This window comes from Apus apus, chromosome 2 (assembly GCF_020740795.1).
Source record: "Apus apus isolate bApuApu2 chromosome 2, bApuApu2.pri.cur, whole genome shotgun sequence".
Classification (NCBI taxonomy): domain Eukaryota; kingdom Metazoa; phylum Chordata; class Aves; order Apodiformes; family Apodidae; genus Apus; species Apus apus.
The window spans coordinates 116,401,456-116,424,008 of record NC_067283.1 but is presented as its reverse complement, the minus strand read 5'-3'; the positions used below and the strand labels follow the sequence as shown (position 1 = coordinate 116,424,008).

Sequence of the window (22,553 nt, the reverse complement as noted above, 5' to 3'; positions counted from 1 at the left end):
CCGCCCTAACAGGACACATCACCTCCCTGATATATCCCTGGTAGCCCTTTGCCATTTGCACATTTTCCCTAAACCTCATCCCTCCGTTTGTGTTAACCCTTAATAAACCGGTTCATTCCTAAACTAGACGCTGGTCTCAGTAGCCACGTGTGGGCGCGGTGGGGGTGTATCCAGCTACCACTCTAAGACACGGTCCCGCAGCGGCCGCTCCTCTGTGAGAGGCAGCGCCACGTGTGACCCCCGGGCTCATCCAACAGCCCCTCCAGACTGGGGGGGAAGTCAGGGAGCCACGTCACAGCCCATAGCCCCCCTGGCATCGGCTGGCGACAGCAGGTTTTCTGAAAGAAAAAAGGAAATCTACACACCAAAAATAAAGCAAAAGGCAAACCTCTTCTGTTTATCTGAATAAAAACTTAATTAGACTTGTCTTTCAGTAATTGAAATAACAGAACTGTAGCAAAGTATTTGATTCGGTATAATAAATGTTTTGAGTACTTGACAATTTAACTTTCTGTAAGTGTAGTTACCTAGTTTATCCCCTGTAGCTCTGAAAGCTAGAGTTCATTCCTGCTGTCTAAAATCACATCTTTCTTCCAGCAAAAGGATGAAAAAAATTATGAAATGCATAGGTATTCAAGAAGCATAAAAAATCCCAGACTGCTCCATATGCTTAGCACAAGAGTTCCATACTCAGGCTATTGCTACCCAAAGCAGCTACTGAAACCTCAAACTACTACCTCTTGAAAACAACTACAATGCACAGACAATTCACAGGCTCAGAATGCTCTTTGCCTCATCATTTACTGGCTCTTCCTGCTAATGGAAATGTGTGGCATTGATTTGCTACAGGCTAAAAATATTCCAGTCTCAAAAGAGGATTTGATGGTTACCCTGCATTAGTCATGGGAGTTTACATGCTTCAGGACACCACCCTGTAAACCTATTGTGACAAAAATGCATTCTGATAGGCCTGCAGGAGAATGAAGTCACAATCCTTCACACCCTTTCATAAAAAATAACTGTATTTTTAAATTTACTTATCCTAAATCTAAAGCAAAAAGAAAATTATCGTGTCCCAGAAAATTGTATGATTGAGGAACACTTTTGAAATGAACCACCGTAAAAATTAATTGCTAGAGCAGAAGCTTTGAGAATACAGTTCATGCATTTTTATTACATCTTTTTGTATCATCGTTTCCAATGTAAACCAAATGGAAATGAGATGAGATTTTATTTTTATCCTTTTTTCTCTTGGAGGTAAAATATATTGAAAATAATTGCAACTAACATTATTAAACACATACAAGAAAGGAATATGGAGGATATAGAAATAATTTCTCACAGATACAATTTGTGAATACCAAACCAAAAAGATGTTCTCAATGTCACGGACTGCATTTATGTCATGGACTCTAATGACATGCCTACACTTGTTTTCACTGTCACACACAGGCATATTTTCACCATTGAAATATGTCCATGATTTGAGAAACACAAGGAACAAGCAAAGAGGAAATACCCAGTACTGAGTCATTTGGGAAATTGTGTAAGATTCTTGCATGCTTGTTAGTTGATACATAATATGACACAAGTCTATATTTTCAGCAGAACTGTTGATTTTGGCTTGCTTTTGCAGCTGGTAACAGAAGAGTTAAAAGGAGTTTAAAAGAAAAAAAAACAAACACAAAAACAAAGCACTTTTTTTTTGTTTAAGTTTTTTGTGCTTCTTCTCCTTTATCCCTAGACTTTGTGGTCCTTTACACACGTGTTATTTCTCTTCTAAGCAGCATATTTGATCAGTCTCAAGTTTATAGTGTGGTGTCTTGCAAGCATTTTAGTTGACTTGTCTCTGACACTCACCCTACCTCCATCCTGTGAGCAGTTAATTAGGGGCTGGGATCTGCCATCATCCTTGCACAGTGAAAGAAGTTTCTTGAGGAAGAGAACTCGCACTGCAATAGGAGAAGCCCCAGCTTCTCTAGTGCTGAAGTTTTCCGTTGAATTAGTCCTAAATGAATTATTATTTGTGAAAACAACCAAAACCCAGCTACCCATTAGCAAACACAGATGTAAAAAAAGATGGCCTGGTCAGCTGCAGTACAAACTGTTAACTGGGAGTGAGAAAAGCTAATGAGTGTTTAATGAGTATCAGTTCAAAAATTACAGCTCACCTCTACGTGTCAAAAGTTGGTTGTCTTTAAAGTATTCCAAGTGAAAATATCACACTAAAAATGAGCATTTTCTTTGAAGGGCAGAGTAACTTTGATATTTCTATTCATTTTGCATAAGCAGAGTCCACATTTATGAATGTCAGAAATACTTCTTACAAAGTGCTATTGACACTATGTAACCAATTTCATGGCACATATTGCTTCTATAAAAGGATCCTTTGTATCCAACCCTAAAAAAATCCAACTTCTTTGGAAATAGGTTTGATGGTTTGTGTATTGTTACTGTGGGTTTCAAATACATCATATCTCACTAGTTGCTGACAACCCACAACACTTTGGGAAGGCTTTTGACACAATAATCATAGAATCATGGAAAGGTTAGGGTTGGAAGAGACCTTAAAGATCATCCAGATTCAACCCCCATGTGTGGGCAGGGACCTATACAACATGAAGTCTGGTAGACTAGAAACAGAAAGTGAGCATTTTGCGCTAAGAATGGAAACATTGCCAGGAACAATTAACAATAATAATAACCTAACCTTTGCTTTTAATTTAACCAAGACACATTTTAGTTCAACTGAATTTATTTGAAATCTTTCCTGATACTTCATGGTACATCCTATTAACAAGCATGCCATATTTGATGTCTTGTTCACATTGCCAGACTTTTCCTGTACAGCTATATGAGGACCAAGCTCAAAGCCAAACCTCCATCCCACCTGAATTAGTTGCTACATGAATGCCTTTGGGAGTACCTCTGACCAACTAAGCACTCCTCCCACAGCTGAAGATCTAATATAACATTGTCTTTAAAGCTCACTCAAGATATCAGATATTTTTCCACCATGTGAATGTGCCTCAATGTGCTGTGTGGAGCTCAGTAGTTTCCATCTACGCCATCTGCTTTTCATGATGATGTGACCACTCAGGCTATGCAGACAGTGTCCTTGAATACATTGAAATAGAAGTGAGGCAGGAAGCAAAGCTGATCATCCCCACTCCTTAAGAGATGTAACATTCCCCTTTTTGTTTAGTTCCTTAGTCATGTTTTCTTTCTTTATTAGGATGCTGAACATTCCTGTAAAATTTTTTAGTTGAGGAAATCATTGTCTTAGATCATTTATGCAACATCTGTAGCTAAAGAAGAAAGTGGTTTTTTATTCTAGTAAAACACATCGGGCAGACAATCACTCCAGAAGCATGACCAGAACACAGTTAGGGCAGACATAATACAATACTAGAACACAACTAGTTTGCAAACTGTTGCTTACTTGAGGGTAGAAAAGTTGAAAGGTTTTCAGATACTGGCTTCTGGGCTTTTGCTGGTTGGAGTTGAGATTCTATGAAGTCTTTCTTCTCTTGATTGGGTGCTGCAGATGTTCCCATAGGCTCTTCCCGGCCAACTAAAACAGTGACACGTGAATTCTGTCACTAACTACAAATTGTTTGCTTTTTCTTGTTTGGAAGCTTTCCATACGTTCAGTGGCAAACACTAATAACAAATCTCCCAACAGTTCAACATGGTGAACATCAAAATCTTTTCTCTATGTCTTGCACAGCCACTAGTAATTACTAGCTTATATTGTTAGCCTCATGCCACAAACAGTGGAAAATATCTGTCATACCAATAAAAGTCCATTTACTGCTTTTAAAATCTAAGTAAGAATTTAATATTGATGTATGAATAAAATGATTTGTCAAAATCTAGTAGAGATAAGCTTCTCCACCCTCTTTGATGTTTCTTTAAGAGTGAGAATGCTAAAATGAAAACAGCTAGAGGCCGTTTCTGATAATATGAAGTGGCAAACAGGCAATCTTGGTTGCTCTCATAGAAAATATTAGCTCCTTTTATCTTCCTTTTACTGAGTAACAAAGATTCAGGAGAACTCAAGCCTGTAATAAAGTAACATTTAGCTTTATTTTAATGGCATCAGTAAGTCCTGCTTTGTTGAGAACTTCCATCGAAAACCCTGCTCTTTCAAAGGGGAACAAAGGAAAATACTTCCCTCATTTCTACAAGGACTCAGTGACCAAAATACTGTTGACCTCTTGTTGCAAGTAGGGACTGAATAGCAAGCATGCCAATACAGTGACTTTCACAATGCTTCTGTATGTCCCAGTCAGCATATAGATAGACAAAATAATAGTCAGACTGGTTGTAAGTTTTGATACTTTCCCATTGCTGGTCAAAGCATTCAGGATGACCCTCATGTCTGACAAAAATCTGACCAGATTCTCAATTTCAAACCAATGGCCAATTTAACTAGTTTTTCTGAGATGTTTCATTTTTTAATCTCTGTGACTTTATATACCCACCAGATAAGAATACAAGTACTATAATTCCAGTATTTTCTGCAGTTATAATCCCAGTCAGCTCACTATGTTTGGCAAGCAATTGTTCATCAAATTCAAAATTTTACCCTCCTGAGAGATAATTTCTGAGTCTGGCTAGTGAGGGAGCTTTCAGACTGCAACAGCTCTCAAATCTGACTATGGGACAGAAGAACCACATAACCACTATACTAGTAGGAGAAATACAATGTAATTTGCACCTTTAAAAGAGAAAATTGACGCGGCCAAGCAAGCCCTCTCTAAAGTCTACTACTTTCCCCATAAAATCAGGAAAGAATGTGGAATAGCTGACAACAAGATGTCTCCCAGGCTTCCATAATCTGAGGCTAGAATGGGAAATAGACCCAGGAAGTCAGCTCCATCTCTAACTTGTCACCTGCTTCAATTCTTATGCTTGAAAGTTTATTAGTTCAGTGAAAAAAAAAATAAAATTATTCTGCATCACCTATTGTTACAAAAAGAAAGAAATAAAGAAAAAATTAACTAGCTACATAGAGAAATTAAGTGCGGACGCAATAAGCTTTTCACCTTTAAAATTACTACAACACAACAAAGGAAATTGTGTCAATCTAGCTTTTGCACTTTTGCTTTTAATTTGTCATTCAGAAACACTAATCACTAAAGCAAACTGTAGAATATTAAGAAGCTACATACATTTGATGACCTGTGGGTAGAAAAAAATATTTCTTTCTTCGGTGTTAATTACTGGCTTAGTCTGGCCATCTGGCAGGAGACCAACGTATATCCCTTTACTTTGCACTGATTCTAGACTTACAGATCCAGTTTCCAAATTCTTCTCAATTTTAAAGTGACAGTATTCATCACCTGTGCCCTAGGAAATTGAAAACAGAAATATGAATTTAACAATTGCATTGATGTTGCTAGGCAAGTTGGACATTTAAGACTTTGTTATTAGAAGTTAATAATATCATTTCAGATTTACTTTAGGTTCTTCACTATGTCCTACATTATTGCACACACACATATATATACACATACATATATGTATGTATATTTATATATATATGTTGGCCTTTCTTATTCCCTTGTGAACAGAAACATCAATCACAGAGTTTGAGTAGTGAAAGATCACATGTGAAAGCATTCTGATTTCTGTTAGAGTCTGGGAGTTCAAAGGAGTGTCTCACTTAATGAGCTTACATCTAAATGATTCATTAGTGGGTTTTATCATCAATTTATTTTGACTCAATACCACTTTAAAGCCCTGAACATGTTTGTGCTCTGCCACATTCAGAACTATCAGTTTATATCAGCAGACATAGGATTTGTAAACATTGAGTCTAATAAGCAAATATGTTTCATTCTCTTTTTTGCTCTCAGATGTAAATCTGTCCTATTTAAACTCCGAGCAGATGGGGAATATTGTAAATCCAAAAATCAGAATATTTCAACCATCTCCCAAACCTAGTTTTATTACTAAATATCCTGGTGAGGTGTTCCAAGAATAAATTCTATGTGGTTGCCTGATGAAGAAAACAATCAGATTCTTCCTTTCAGACAAAACAGAAAAATTTGTAAAAGGTAGGATGTCAAAAACACTTCAACATCTTCCAAGCTCACAGTAGTGTAACTGTGGTTATTTAATAAACATCACATTAATTCAGCAGAATCAGCTATCTGACAACAAATAAATTTTAGCTACATCCATATTCTCAATTGTTAAAAAATATAATCAGATCTTTATAATCAAGTTCCAGATACACATGCAGTTTCTCTTGCTCTATTTTCTATCTAACTTTTCTGGGATAAATGAAGGAAAAGATCTGAAAAAAAAATTAAAAATTAAAAAAAATTAAAAAATCTCAATGTTTTATCCCACTTTTATCCAAGCAAGTAAAACAAAATTCTCTGCTATCATGGACAATTTACTCAAACTACCTGCAAAAAGAAATACAAACAAGATCTGCTTACTGTTCCATTACACTGGTCATCTTTAATCTTCAGATACATTCTTGGGTTTCTCACACTTTCAAACATGCAGACTCCAGAGCCGATTTTATGCACCTTCCAGTAGGAGTCCTGCTCCTTCTGACCTGCTCCGCTGCAACTCCCATCAGGTCGACAGGACAGAGCCTGGCAGAGATTTGTGTTGAGCAGAATGATGGCACCGTGGTGAAATACGCCCTTCAAATCAGAGACAAGAAGTCCTTTGTGAATAGCACACTTTTCTCCATATTAATCTTTGACATTGATATTGTTCATACTGATTTATTTTAAGCACGTATTAATGCATTTCTGGGTATAAAATAGAAATGAGTAAGTCCCGGCCTTTGAATATTTGTTGCTTTCTGTGCAGACACTAACCCGGGCAGTGGAAATCCTTTCCTGCTTTGCAGCTTCCCTGCTTTTTGTTGCTCAGCAGCGCAGCCCACCCTCCAGAGCACAAGGAGGATGGCAAGTTAAGGAACTTGTTCTGTTTTCAGATTAAGCGATTTCCCATGCGGCTCTCCTGTATAAACCCACCTTCCTACGTTTCGAAGGTTTACTAAAAAGTTGAGAGATGCATTTTTCCAGCCTGACAGCCCACCCTGCCTGCAGGCACCAGCTGCGGGACCTGCACCACCTCGTCTCACTGAAGGAACACTCCTCAAATGCCACCTACCTGTTCAGCTGTAGCTGAGCTCCACCCGGTGGGAGAGGATCACTCTTCTAGCTCGCAGTCCTCTCACATTTGATTAGCTACAATTTCCTTTATGCAGTAAATTTTAGAAGATGATTCTTAATTTCCCTTTGCCCATCTTTACCTTGACATGCACAACGAATTCTTTGGTAAGTCCAGCGTATCCTGTTGTTTCATCAGCGACTTTGCCTTGAAGATTGAAGGTAACAATGTGACCTGGGTTCCTGGCTGACTCAAGAATGGCACAACCATTTGGTTGAGGATGAACACAGAGTTCACAGCAAGTCTTGTCTTTTCTCTAACAAAGTCAAAGTAGGAATAATAAACTATATTAACTACTAGATACAGCAAAATCCAGAACAGAGAGTATCATGGTACGGTTTCTGTATTGTTCAATATTACCAGTCTAGTATGAAAATGTCTTTATATTTTTCAGATTTGCAGCCCTGATACAAAAGTCCTAAAATTTCAAAGCACAGAAAGAGTTCATCTTCACATGACACAGACCTGAGGACAACATGAAAGATACCTGATGCCTCAGTCAGGGAGAGAGTTAGTCTCAGCCTACAAACATAGCAAAGAAAATTGGAACATAAAATTGATGAAGAAAACAGGTGAAGTACAGCAACTGTCTTCTGCCAGCCTTCCTTCATTTGCCTCAGTGTTTCTCCTCATCTATTTTTATTATTCCCACAGAAAACACATACTGAGTCATAAGTTCTACATGAAAGAGTACAGCAACCCACTATCCATGCTTGTCTATTCAGGTTTGCAAACTGTATGATCCCATTGTATAGAAGACACAATACACAAAATACATATTCAAATATTTTGTCATATTTTTGTCATATTTTCATATTTAAATAAGACTAGGATTTTAATAAACTTAAAATGCTAATAATTAGCCCAATAATTTAAAAAACTTCTGACTTGTATGATCTAACATATTTCAGCATCTTTAAGATTTCAAAGAATCAATATTTCTAGGCAACCTTTTCACTGCCTCTGAAGAAAAAGCTTCATACTCAAAAAAACATCTATTAGATTTGACGTATTTCTAAAAGTAAAGGAAAAATCATATAGATTTTAGAACTGGTGGTGAAACAAGTGAGCAGGTATGTTCTCAAAGCAAAACTATGTATCCTAAGGTCAACTGTCATTTTTGTACTGCCATTTTGTTTTACATTTATCTGTCTTCATTACAAGGGCCCCAAAAAGTTTTAAATCACAACATTTTTCACATTTTTCATGTTCCCTGGAAAAGGGAACATCTTGTGCAACAGAAAATAAGAAAAATCAAGTTCTGTGTTTTCTATAGGTTGCTCAAGCTCATAAAGAACGTTGGTAGCATAACAGAAAAGAGAAAGTTCAAATTTAAGTACCCAGTTAATAACCTCTCTGTAGTAAGATGTACTGCAATACGACAGACTGCAAGGGGCTCTCTGTGTCAGAATTACACTAATGAACATGAAGGCTAGGAAGTCCTGCAAGGAGGAGGTCTGACAGTTTGCCCGGCAGCCTAGTGCTGTCCCTATTGAGAAATCCACCTCTACTGACACTACTCTGTTCCCTCTAATGCCACTGTGCATCAGGTAAAAGAGGAATGGAACTAGTTTTGACTATGAAATTATTCGCTGAATAAATAAGAACTCAAAAAAGCGAAAGAGAAACAGCTTCTTGCTTCATCAGTAAGAGAGTTTCATCAGAACAAATTCATTTCTACAACTCTGTTTGCCTACTGCAAAGTGCTAAGGAAGAAAGACAGTAGCAATACTTTGAAGATGGAATGAAACACATCAAAATGGATCAAAACAGATCTGGAAAATTTCAGCTGGCTTACAACAGGCATGTCACTTAGAAAAAGACACAAGGGAAAAATGGGAATTTAAAATCAATCCTTAGACTTCATACTTATCCAAACAGAGGAAATTGAACTATAAAATGATATAATAGTTTTTGTTGGAAGACACGTCTAAAAGTCATATAGTGCAGCCCCCTTATAGTGAGCAGAGAGATCTTCAACTAGATCAGGTTGCTCACAACCTCATCCAACCTGACCTTCAATATTTCCAAGGATGGGACATCTACGATCTTTCTGAGCAACCTATGCCAGTGTTTCATCACCCTCATCACAAAAATTCCTTCCTTATCTCTAGTCTAAATCTACCCTATTTTAGTTTAAAACTATTATTCCTCGTCCTATCACAACAGGCCCTGCTAAAAAGTTTGTCCCCATCTTTCTTATTGGCACCTTTTAATTGTTTGAAAGGCTGCAATAACATATCCCCGGAGCCTTCCCTTCTCCAAGCTGAACAACCCCAACCCTTTGATCATTTTTGTGACCCTCCTCTGGGCTTATTCCAACAGGTTTCTGTCTTTCCTGTACTAAGGACTCCAGAGCTGGACACAGGACTTCAGGTGAGGTCTCACCAAAGCAGAGTTTGGGGCATCATCATGTCTCTTGACCTGCTGGTCATGATTTTTTTGATGCAGCTCAGGATACAGCTGGCTTTCTGGGCTGCAAGCATACATTTCTGGTCTAATGCCCCAAGTCCTTCTCTGCAGGGCTTCTCTCAATCCCTTAATCTCCCAGCCTGTATTGATATTGGGGGTTGCCTGGACCCAGGTGCAGGACCTTGAATTTAGCCTTTTTGAACTTCATGAGTTTCATGGGGGCCCACTTCTCGAGTTTGTCCATGTTCCTCCACATGGCATCCCAGCCCTCGAGCATGTCGACAAGGTATGAGAGCATTCCAGGTACCTTGTCAACACATGGCAAGCCAATATAAATTACAGCTTGAAATGGCCTGCTATTCCTGCATCAAATTATTTAGCCTATTAAAAAACTCTGAAGAGTAAGAACTAAACTGAGAAAACAGACAAAGTCCTACATCTAAATTTACCTATTCATTGGCAATTTCCTAGGTTCAGTTGTACAGCTCTTAGTGGAAGCACAATTATGATAAAGATTAAAAAACAGTATTATTTTTATTTAGACAATGACATGTAGTTATGAAGCAGAAATCAGTAACTGCATTTCCTACCTTTCCAATTACTTGGCCATTGACAAGGGCAAGAGCAAGACGTGGCATCTGATGACTGCTGAATATACATCTATTTCTTCCTTTGACACTTACATCAAAAAGACCTAAGAGTTACATGAAAAAAAAGAGTTAGAAGTATGTGAGTTTATTAATTTGCATTTAATCGCAATTGATGATTTATCATTTTCAAGGGAAAAGAATTAATGAAGTGTTTAACTCAGCAGTTTGACCTCTGTGATCAATTAATCCCCACATTCCTTCAGGAAAGGGCGTCTAGAGACTACTGTCTACTTCACTGCCTTGAGATGAAAAACTCTGGGAGCTAATGATAAGGAACAAATTTCTTTTGATCAGTGTACATGTTTTAAAAAAAAAAAAAGAAAAAAAAAGGATAAAAAGGATCTGAGGACTCCATTGTAATTAATAGGGCTATAACAATGAATTTACATGTTAAATAACAGATCATGTAGGGAACATAAAGCTCTCAGGTAGGAAAAGATAATTCATTTTCTCTGTATCAATATTAGAATTTGTAAAGCAAATTTTGCAGCATAGCTCATGGCTCCTAACATTTTTAATCCAGCCAGTTTTCCAAACAATTACCTCTTTCAGCTATACAATACTGATGACAGCTAAAGCAGTGCCATTTTTATTGTTTCCAGCAGCAACAGCTGATTTTTTAAACAACTGCTATACCAATACATTATGTTGCCCATTTGTAAGGCACAGGTCTCTCTGGAGGACTCCTGTGGTGCCCACCATGGCTGGAGACCAGCAGCAGAACCCTTAAGTGAAAATTAAACAACAGTTCCCCAGTCAGTATTTGTGGACTTCAGTGGCACATGACTGCTCTTGATATTTTGTAACTTACTGCACATATGAGTAAAAGAAAAAATCTCAAAGAAGTTAAGGGTGAAATAAGTTGTTGTGAAGGCAAAAGAGTTGTATGAAAGGTGTGCACATTCATTTTATACTTGTGTTCATTTTGTACTCTGAACTATAAAAAAAGAATACATTGTTATTCCTGTGTCAGTAACTGTTCATCTGATATCAGGGCCACTTTAGCATACTGTTCAGAAAAATTGAGCTCTCCTTGCTTACCAGTTTAATTCTAAGTATTACTAAACCCTTGGGCGGTTGCAGATCACACTACTCATTTTTCTGACTTTCAATCCAAGTTAATCAAGTTAATTAAGTTAATTATTTTGATATTTCTAGTACATTTAGTTATATTTATCATCTTTAACTACTGACATTTAGTAGTTGTGCATCAGATGTGGTACTTGCACAATTACAGACATTACTAATTTAAAATTGTGGAAATAATACTCATATTAATTTTACATCCAACATGTAAAAATGTGCCCAAAGGGTACAGAATGCAGTAAAAATATCGTGTGTTTATGCTAGAAAAATACCATTAGAAATGCAATAATTTATAGAAAGGAAAGTGAATCTGGATGGAAATCTGGAAACAGTCTGCAGTATGAACTTGAATTCTACATATTAGAAGATTATCAACTCTGCATTATCTAAATGATCTGCCTGAAGTAAATCAGACACAATTCATCAATCGAAGACACGGCATTAAAAAGCAGCAAAGATGTGCTTACTGCATCAGTGCAAACTGGAGACCAAAATCCTACAAGCAGGTGGTTTGATCTTTCACCAAGTAATTCAGTTTGTGATCCTAAATAGATCTCCTTGGAGGAGGGACACTAACATGTGTAACTGCCTTCAGTCATTTAAAGCGCCTGTAAATCTTAAAGCTGTAGACAGGAGATTTGAGATAATCAGTGGCTGAGTAACCAAATACTTTGAACTCAAGGACCAAAACTGCAAACTAATAAGAGTTTTAGTAACAGAGTAACACCTACTTTCAATGTCTGTGATGTTACTGATCTCCCTTATTATGCATTTGAGCTTTCTGGTGCAGCTTTTCTAAGGTGTCTTTATAGGGTATGCTGAGGAGTGTCGATTGCCCTGCTCTCTATATACTCTTTGGTGTGTCCTGAATGATTCTGTTCTATCACTTCAAGAAAGAAGCCTCTAAGGTCTCTGGGAAGATGTCAGAAAGGCTGAGCAGCTCTATCACTACAAAGATACCAAAAATGTGTTCCTAATATGATATATATTATAGCTAAGTGCTAGTAACACAGTAGGATGGAAGTTTAAGTTCCTCCAGAGGAGGCCATTAAAATCAATGACAAGATGAGAACAAAACAAATGTTATGTATATAATTCTATATGTGTGTGTATATGTTCCTTATTAATGGACTATGCCTGGAAAACTGAACTTGTTAGCTTAAACGAATCTAGTTACAAAGGGCTGTAGGTGTCCTTGCCATGGCACTTCCATCAGAACATTAGACCGTAGATGACATGAAGCTTCTATTTGGCAAGCAAAAGTCAGTGACAAGATACTCTATAAGGGGGTTTTTGTGCCTTAATGTGTAAAGCAAGCACATATTGTTTAGTTCTTATAGTCATTAATACATGTAAATATTTTAAATAAGGAAAATGTTTATTATCTACTCCTATTCATTACAGGAATCACTACATGAGATCACAGTGAACGTAAGTCCTCCTTTCTCACATTTTTTATATATATATCCAGATGAAAAATACTTTACCATATTTGTTTTTCTTGTCACCAAGAGCATCAACTCTGCTATCTGGACTGAGGCAAATGAAACCACGGGTGAGCCTGTTGTAAAACTGCAGTGTATTGCCTTCCTGAAATTTCCACTTTTCAGCAGCCCACTAGGTTTGTAAACAACAAGCAAAAAAGACTTGTGACAAGATGATACACAGGAATTTTAAATAAATGAAAACGACTCATTTTGATTTGCTCAAAGCATAATTTGAATGATTTAAATAAAAATTTAAAAGTATGTTCTTACAGTTTCCTCTCTCTTGAGTTCCAGCTCCTCTCCTGTACCGATAAAAACCATGCCATTAATTTACAGAGCATTCTCATTCCATTTGACCAAGTTGCAGTGAGGCTGGGTTCTCCTCCCCACTAATTTTCACTTACTTCCTGGAAATGTGCTGGCATCTGTCACAGCCAGTTCTCTAGCAATATTGCCATCATCCTGCCCCTGGTCCAGCCACCTGAAAAACAGAACCCATTTCAGTAACTATAACCTTGACTGGCAAGTCCCACAGTACTGTATACACGTCACTTGCATACTGATACTCTCTGTTCTATTTATTAGAGTCTCGAGGCTGACAAACAGCAGTACTAACATCCAGCTTCAGTGAAAAGAGATTGACTTCAGCAAAAATGTTTTTGTTCATTTCTTCTTGATGACATTTACCCAAAAAAATTCTTTACTGGACTGCAGTACAAGGCCCTAAGCCAATTATTACAAATCACAGAACCCATCTTGATGCTAAATCAATAACAGAAGGTGCAGTGTTATGGTTTCTCTTCCTGTCTGCAAGAAGGACACAGCAGGATGCAAATTCTTTCATGTCCTGCAAACCCCTTTACAAGGAGGCAAATCTAGCACATACAACAGTTGTACCATGTCTGCACTTACACTTTTACAATGCCATTGTACCTGCTTCACATCTACTTACATACTTTAAGTCTAGCTCTGTTTGAATCAAAAGGATTCACACACTCTGGAAGCAAGATCAGCAGGCACAGCGTCGGGCTCTAACAATAACTAGCACATACCCTGTATTTTTCTGCCTGAAATGGATTTAAACTAAATTATGTATGAAGCTAGTATTATAGATCTCTTCATAGCAGTTCATCTCATGTAGAATTCAGAATCAAAATTAGGTCAGGCAAAGATGAGGTGCTGCATCGGATAGGCAGAAAGCCCTTACTCACATAAATCAGTTTCAGTGTGCACATCACTCACTCTGAGCTGTCTCAGGCAGTTATTTATTCACTCAGAGAAGTAAGAGGAAGAAATAGAACTGAGGTGCCACTGGCAAGCTGCAGCTAGGCTCATACGTGACTGGACTTTACTAATCCTAATATTTGCACTGATCTTTATCAATTATAATTTTTCCATAAGGTGTTAAGAATTAATCAGGCATAGAAAAGAATAGAAATGAGATGTGGAACAGAAGATTCAGAGCAGCAGTATCTGCAGGGGAAAAGGCAGGGAAGTTAGGATTGGTTCAAGTCACATTGCAGCTCAGTGACAAGCTGCAAGGCAAATAGTAAAGAAACGTGGTCAGGTAGCTGTGTTTGTGATAGCCATTTCACAAGATCTTAAAGTCTGATCATGAGCTCATTGAATCCCAAGTTAATGTCCATGCTAACTTCAGTAAAGTAGGATCAATCTGCTAGAGAGACAGCAACCCACTCTTCTGAAAAGCCCTACATCACATGACATGGAAGAACAGATGGACTTGCTAATGTCAGATCTGAGGTGTTCCGTCAATAAAAACACATCTTGAATAGTTCACAAGGTGCAAGAATGGAAAGTTTCTGGGCAGAACTTTTTCTTGCTTTTTCATTAGCTCAACTGCATCAGAGATATGGGGCAAGTACAACTCAGAGAGCTGTTTTAAAATGAATCAGACCGTTTCAGCATACTTTTTAGGAAACACGAATTTCCCTTGACAGGACATTCCAGAAGAAAAACTATGAGTAATTACAAATTTATTAGGAATCTAACTGAAATGAAACACTACTAACCTGTGACAAAGAAAGGTATAATCCAAATCTGTTACAGGATCCTTGATTACAATTTTGTCCAGAAACCAGCCATTTCCTTGGAATAAATTTAAAAAAAAAAAAAGTTAGTTCATGAGAGGCAGATTTAATGAAGTCTGACTCCCTGTGGCTTTCCCTCCTCTACTGGAACTACTGCAGAATCTGCAGCTCCACTGGCAAGTCACTAGAGTCACAGCTGCCCTGATGGCTGGAGAGAAGACTGCACCTTCTCTAGGTTCTGTAGAGCTTGTTTAAGGGCCTGCAAGCTGCTAGGTCACTTCCTGGCTGTTATGGCCCTCAGAGCTGCACATGTCCCTAGAAAATTGTCATTGTATGAGACTTATCTGTTTTACCAATAAGAATATCAACAAGACTAGATCGCAGTTTATCACGGCTCAAAGTATGTTGGTATGTTTTACAGTATTTAGGCTCAAGAGTTTGAAAATAGGTCTTGTGACTGCAAGTAATTTGTGTTTCAGCATTAAGATAGTGTAGCCAAAATTTTCAACTGCGTCTTTACAGTGCTAAAATCCTAAAATTGTAATAGCCCATTTCATCTATAACATCGACTGCACAAAATATATTCATTGTTTTATCATGCAGACATTCCGCCTCTTCACAGCTTTTCCATGACAGAAGCAGATGGTGTCCTTAACATAATAATTGAGAGTACAGTGAAACCGAATGCAAAATATTTGAAATTTGTGAAGATAGAATAAGTTAGCTCTGTCACTTGAACAGTTTCCTTAGAAGCCCTTGTCTTTCACTTCTAAAATGTTTTCATACATTCAGTTTTATAAACACATACTGTATTTCAAAGAAAAGGTTAATAACTTTGCAAGCAGTTTTCAGTGACTATACAGAGAGATTTCTGACCTGATCCAAGACCATTGTGTCCTATAACAATCTTGTACAAACGTCCGAGGTGCACAGCTTCAACAGCAAAGATGTCAGTCTGTAATCAATTAACATTTCAATGAAATCTAAAAAGGAGAACATTCTTCAGCCATGGAATCCCAAAGAACCATAAAATCCCATAGAAATGTGAAGATCATCCTTTGAAATACCAGCTAATGATAAGGTGAGAATAAACTAAGAAGGACAAGTTTCCGGAAATAAAAGAGGTAGGTAAGCCTGATCACTTTGCTGGTGGGAGTAATTCCATTGAAGTTAATGGAGTCTGAGTCAGAAAAAAGAAACCTGCTGAAAGCTTAATTGGCTAAAAAATTACAAATTCCAGCAGATTTCAATATTAGAAATGCAGATATAAAATATAAAGTTTTGTTTTCTCCTCACTTATTAAATAAAATATAATGAAGAATCAGAAAAAAAAGTACACAAAAGCTTACCTATTCCATAAAGGAAAATTCTGTCTTCCAAAAGCACTGGCATACCTTTAGAAACTTTTTTGGCTTAATTAAGGAATTTTGGGGAAACACTGGAATGCAGTAATTATCTCATTTGTAATTGCACCTTGCCTAGGATGACCACCCACCTGAGAGAGAAAAGCCAGCCAAACATGTCAGAAAATGTCCTGTCTTTCACTTACTTGTCCTTTTAAAAATTTCTTGGGTTTCTGTGATCTGAGCAGCTGTCTTGATCCTGTATCACCTCTTTCTCCATAGACAGAAATATAGACATCAGCCTCAGTCCCAGCATTCCAGAGTTCTCCTGTTGTCACGTGCACTTCATAAATGGTCACTGACAATTAAAGATGACAGCCTTTCATATCACAAACCCTATCATAGTTACAATAATGTCTAGCTGTTGATTTGCCTGTAGAGTCCAAATACATCTGTGTCAAGGACAGTTAGAGTATAAAACCCTAGAAATCCTATTCAATATTAAGAAAAATAATATACAAACTTGCCTTGGGATTACATTTATGGTTTTTATCCCAGACTATTTCTACAGGGAATGCAAACAGAATAGAACTTTAAATGCACAATAGTATGTCTTTGTCCTGCAGCATCATTTGAAATAATCATAAAGCTGAAAAATAAATACCATAACTCCAAGATTAGCCTCACCATAATGATGAGATCAAAACAATAGCAAGCAACAGAAGCCATTAATATTTTGAATGCACTGGTTAACCAAAGAAGCAAATATCTAGCACTATAGTTTTAGTCTTTTAGGATGTCAGAACTCAGAAAGCTGCATTATTTCATTATTTTACTGATTTATGCAATAGAATACTAGAGACTTCCTCTCATACATTCCATATGGAAATTCTTCAAAGGCTATAAATCTGGGAGGAAAACCTAGGACATAAATTAAATAAACTGGTCACTTAATAGAAATGCAAATAAAATTTAATTTGAGTCAAAATCTAATGAAACTGGAACAAATACATTAAAATATGTATCATATGTGCCATAAAAATATGTATAATGTACCACTAAAATGTGTATCATAAAAATATCCATTAATAGAAAACTGTTGTCATTAAAGGCAGATATAACATAACATTCAACATTAAGATAAAAACATGCAATTTTAATCTTCAGGAGAAACATGAGAAAGGCAAAGTTTACACCAACATACAGTAGCAATGTTTTGTTAGACCAAGTAAGGTACAGAGACAATGAAAGTGGGAGATAAAACATCATTTCCTGGCACACAAGTTCTTCACCTGTGTATAGGTGTCCTTGTGCTTCTCTGTTTTGTGAGTAGAACAGACTTTCTGGACCACTGAGTACAGAATAACATCAACATAACATTGACAATAGTCAGTTATCAGTTTCCTTTTCAAATATGTTGCGAAGCTTGACTATAGTCCTCTGAAGGAGATTGCGCCCAAATCTGACTCTTCTCATGGACAAACACCTTCTTTAAATAACTAGTGAAAATGTATTGATGATTAGTCCATACCTTCAATTGTGCTAAGTGGCTGTTCAAGTGCTTACCAGTTTCCCCTTGATGCTTTTTTTTATGATTATCTCACATTTGTTTACATGGCATTTGTGTGCAGGTTATCATACAAGCTGTATTTGAAGAATTTGGTTTGGATAATGGTAACAATCTAGTTAAAACTGTAAGCTCTCTGCACATGTTCTTTTAACATTCCCACAAAGAACTCTAATACTAGTTTGCTTCCGGCATCAGAACTAACTCATTGTGAGATCATAGAATCATAGAATCTTTCTGGTTGGAAAAGGCCTTTAAGATCATCGAGTCTAACCATAACCTAACTCTACCAACCATTAACCTAAGTCTACCAAGTCCACTGCTAAACCATGTCCCTAAGCACCACATCTACATAATTTTAAACACATCCAGGGACAGTGACTCCACTGCTTCCCTAAGCAGCCTGGTCCAATGCTTGACAACCCTTTCTGTGAAGAAATTTTTTCAAATATCTAGCCTAAACCTCCCCTGGTACAACTTGAGGCCATTTATTCTCATCCTATTGCTTGTTACTTGTGAGAGATGACGACTGAGTACCTCTAAACTCCACTGAAGTATTGTACCATAGAAACATGGTACCATAGAAACATTCTATAAATAAATCAGGCATAGAGGATTAAAATAGTTAACTTAAAAAATCAAGTAATTTTCAAAGTTTTTTACACTTCTCTACCTCTCATAAGCCTAAGGATCATCCTAGCTTTATAATAAGTATTTATGAGTATTTATAATGCTTAGAGCTTTTATCCTAGGAAGTCGTGATTCTCTTAATGGAATTAAGCTGCACCACAGAAAGTTTAAGTTGGACATTAGGAAAATGTTCTGCACTGAGAAGATTCAGTCACTGGAATAGGCTCCCCAAGGAAGTGGTCACAGCACCAAGCCTGTGAGAGTTCAAGAAGCATCTGGACAATGCTCTTAGTCATATGTTTTCATTTTAGGTAATCCTGAAAGGAGCAGGGATTTGGGCTTGGTGATCCTTTTGGGTCCCTTCCAATTTGAGATAGTCTATGATTCTCTCCTTCAGATATTCCATGGAAAAGTGTGCACAACAAAGCTTAAGAGAAGGAACTGTTTTCTTTACATCTATTTTTCTCTATAAGAGCATCACATTTGTAAACATGTCATTCTGAAATTAGAAAGTGTAAGGATTAAGATTATTTACAATTTATTTCTTTCCCCTATGCTTATGAATTATGAGAGACAAAACAAGGAGGTAAGATTAATATATTTTTTTCCAGATCAGATATTATTATTTGGACAAAAGCAAATCACATTTAAGGAACAGAAGCTTTTGACATTCTTTAGTTGGCAGCATGGTCATATACTGTTTTTTTCCCAGAGTACACCTGTTTATAATTCTCAAAATAGTTTTCATTTAAGAACTGTTAATTAATACTATATTTTATGCACATCATTTACCATGTCACCACCTGGTCTGTTTACTTCCCCAAATGTTTCTTTACGATACCCACACAAACAGGTACCCTATAAATAGCCCATGGCAGATGCAGAGAATTCATTTTGCCAGACCAACAATCCTGTGTCTAAGACCACAAAAATCCTCTCTGTTCCTACAATTCTCCTTCATTACCAATCTCTTTTCCAGTTTTTACAAGAAGAAAAGCAAAAGTCCACAAGTCATCAAAAAATGTGTAACTCTGATTTATCCCCAGCAAGTATTTCACCATCATGTAATTAAAGATTGCATCATAAAACATGAGCAGGAGAAAAAAGTAGGATGGTTGTGGATAAAAAGTGAAATGAACAGTGCTCAGTCCCCCAGCATTAAACACACAGTCTCCATGTAATACTTCTTTACAGTTTAATTCAGACTTTATTCCTTTGAATAAAAAAGGCTGTTAAATTAGAAAGTGTTTCAGCCTCTTTTTATTCAGAATTTGGTTTTAAAGTGCCTCTCATCATCTCTCTTTCAGATTGAATCCAGACCTCTTCACTATTCTGTTATCAAACTATGTTCTCTGAAGTTAAAAGCTGTGTTCTCTCTTCACTGCCCCATGTAGAAACATACTGTTGGCAAAAAGACCCGGAGCCTGGCTGTCAATTACTAAGTTGGAGATGAAACTGCCTTCTCCAAAGCCTTCAGCATGATCTCTCTTACACTGAGGCTGGAAGAAGTTCTTTTCTTCCTCCCTTGTGTGAGGGAGAAATTGTTAACTACAAAATGCAGATTGAGGGGACAATGTAAGTTTGCTGTTGTACTATACAATGCACCAAGATCACTTGATAATAAAAACCTTAGTTGTACCTTTATCTCAGAAACAGCCTACTCAGAAAGAACCTAAAAATAAGAAGGTGGGTAAGGTCAGTGTTCTAGGACATTAAGCAAGAAAACATTTGGGGAAGAACAGATAGTGCAAGCAGGGGATTGGAGCATATTCAACGTAACATGTTAAAAATCATTAAGTAACACTTATCTAAAGGGGAGGAGGGGTGGTGGTGTCTGGTCTGTCTCTGACCTAAGAGACCAAAGTTATGAGGGAGGAGGCTGATTGCCTCTAAGGCTTTTCATGTCCTCAAGGGTATGAAGATCATAACCACTCAAGATAAAAAATCATTGTGGTTAGGGCTGGCCAGCTTCTCTTTACACCATTCTATGAACCATTTACAGCTGCTCACTACATCACTGGAGGAAATCTCTCCTGCTATTCTTTTTCTCTTAAATCCATATTAATGAGGCACAAACCTGTTTTTCTGCTCTCAGCTTCAGGCTCTTAATCTCAGTGCTTAGTCATCACACATAGGCATAAATCCAGCTCCAGGCCACCTAGCTCTTTATTACAAGAGTGATTGTCCCATGATTTGCTTCCCCACATCCATGGGACACTTTCTGGACTTCTGCCACTCAGTTTAGTTTATATCCCCTTCTTCTAGCCTGCACCCACAATAGCTGTTACCATTGAAATGCCTGTTGCCATTTCAGTTTTACAAGATCAACAAAACGAACCGTAAGAACGTCACCAAGCATTGCCGTGGTATTAAACATTCTGAAAAGGGGGTTCTGTAGCTTTTAGAGACCTTTGAATGAAAGTTTCTGTCATCCCATTACTCTTGTCCTCTGATGTTGATATGATTTTTGGGAGAAGGGAGAGGAGGAAATCTGTCCCAGGTGGATCTTACTCTAGTGAAAGCTCCAACACAGGTGTGGTGTTATGGCTTTTCCCATGCTACCATCACACCCTACATGGTGAGAATCTGCCCCAGCATTCTTGCTCCCTCACCCCCATCTCTCCTAGGATACACTGATCTTGCTGTTCCTTTGTACTTTCCTTAGCCAGAAAATAACAATTTGGAGAGAAGGGAAGAGCAAGCACAGACTTTTAATTCCTTTTGAATTGCCAAAGCAGAGATCCCATATAGCAACAACATCCAGCATGGGTGACAGGGCCTAGCGTGGTAGAGCAGGACATTAAAACAGTATAACAGCAGCAACACCCAATAATTTTTGTATTGTTTGGCATGATTCACCTGTAGGATTACAATACACACTTTATGTGAGTAATGGAGCTTTTAACACTTCCAGCCTTCCAAAATATTGCTGAAGTTTTGTGACACATCCAGAAATGCTAAGTATTCTGGAAGCCTGCCTCAGACATTTACAAGAAAAAAAAAACCTAAAACAGCAGCTACAATAGTGATACTGGAGCTATAAATCAGTTACTGAAAATAAAGTTATCATGTGACTCATGTATGATGGCTTCATGGTAGTTACACTATGTGACATGTCTTTACTATTGCCTCTATTTTAAAGCAAACACAAATGCTGAAAATCTTACCAAAGAAGTCTTTTTTAAGAACCTGTGAAATTCAAAGCATTCCAAACTCTCCCATCTCCTTTCCAGTGACTCCTAACCTTTTACTGCAGTATGCCCAGTAACCACAGGAAAACAACAAAGAAAAAGTATTGTAGCAGCCAAAAAGTAAGAGAGAACCTGATAAAAAATGAAAAACTCACCTCTGCTGGCATTTGTGCCTTGACATAACTGACGTGTTACTGTGCTTACCTGGAAGAATAGGCTGACCCTGCTTTATAACAGGAAGTTCCATTGATATTTCCCCACCAGCCTGGTCCCAGGCCAGCCATCGATGTGCAGGGAAATCAAACTGCTCCCCTGAGAAAATGTCCAGCAACTGCACCTAAACAGCACCAATAATTGCAATTTTAGTTGCTGATCTCAGTCCAGATAGAACAGAACACGAAATGTGTGGGATGCTGTTGAAATCTGTGCAGGTCAAGCTTTGTGGCACAATCACAAAACTGTGGGTTTGGGTCATGTCTACTCCTTGGATACAGCTGCCCCGAATCTCACTTTTCACTCAGTCAGATTAGAAAGTGCAGAGCAGAGTAACTCAAGTGCAGCCAATAAACAGATTTTATCAGCTCAGGTGCAGTCCCACTAAGTACAGCCAGGTTGTTCCAGCTGCCATGTGGGCTGGCACTAAGTGGCATGGCTTACCAAACACAGCTGTTCTTAATGGGAAGCTTGGTAATTCTTGTGGATTTTTCCCCTTAATTTATTTCCTTATCAGAACAGGAATTAAAGGAACAGGTTTTGATTCTTGAACACTACTTGTGACAAAAATAAACTGTGAAAGTGCTAGCCCCAGCACCAGTCTGCCACACACAATTTTCTTGCATGACCAACTTAAAAGCATAGAATTATAGAATCATAGAATGGTTTGGGTTGGAAGGGACCTTAAAGATCATCTAGTTCCAAACCCCCTGCATGGGC

General features: G+C 37.6%; 1 protein-coding gene across 1 annotated transcript in view; it reads right to left on the bottom strand.

Moving 5' to 3' along the window:
- Nucleotides 1–6,521, bottom strand: part of LOC127380806 (lipoxygenase homology domain-containing protein 1-like) — a 141,586-nt gene extending 135,065 nt beyond the window's left edge. Inside the window, exons 1-3 of the mRNA XM_051610288.1 lie at nucleotides 6,456–6,521; nucleotides 5,178–5,355; nucleotides 3,443–3,574 (exon numbers count right to left, since the gene is read on the bottom strand). Coding sequence (XP_051466248.1) covers nucleotides 3,443–3,574; nucleotides 5,178–5,355; nucleotides 6,456–6,521 — 376 coding nt within the window. The remainder of the gene's footprint in view (nucleotides 1–3,442; nucleotides 3,575–5,177; nucleotides 5,356–6,455) is intronic.
- Nucleotides 6,522–22,553: the final 16,032 nt, after the last annotated feature.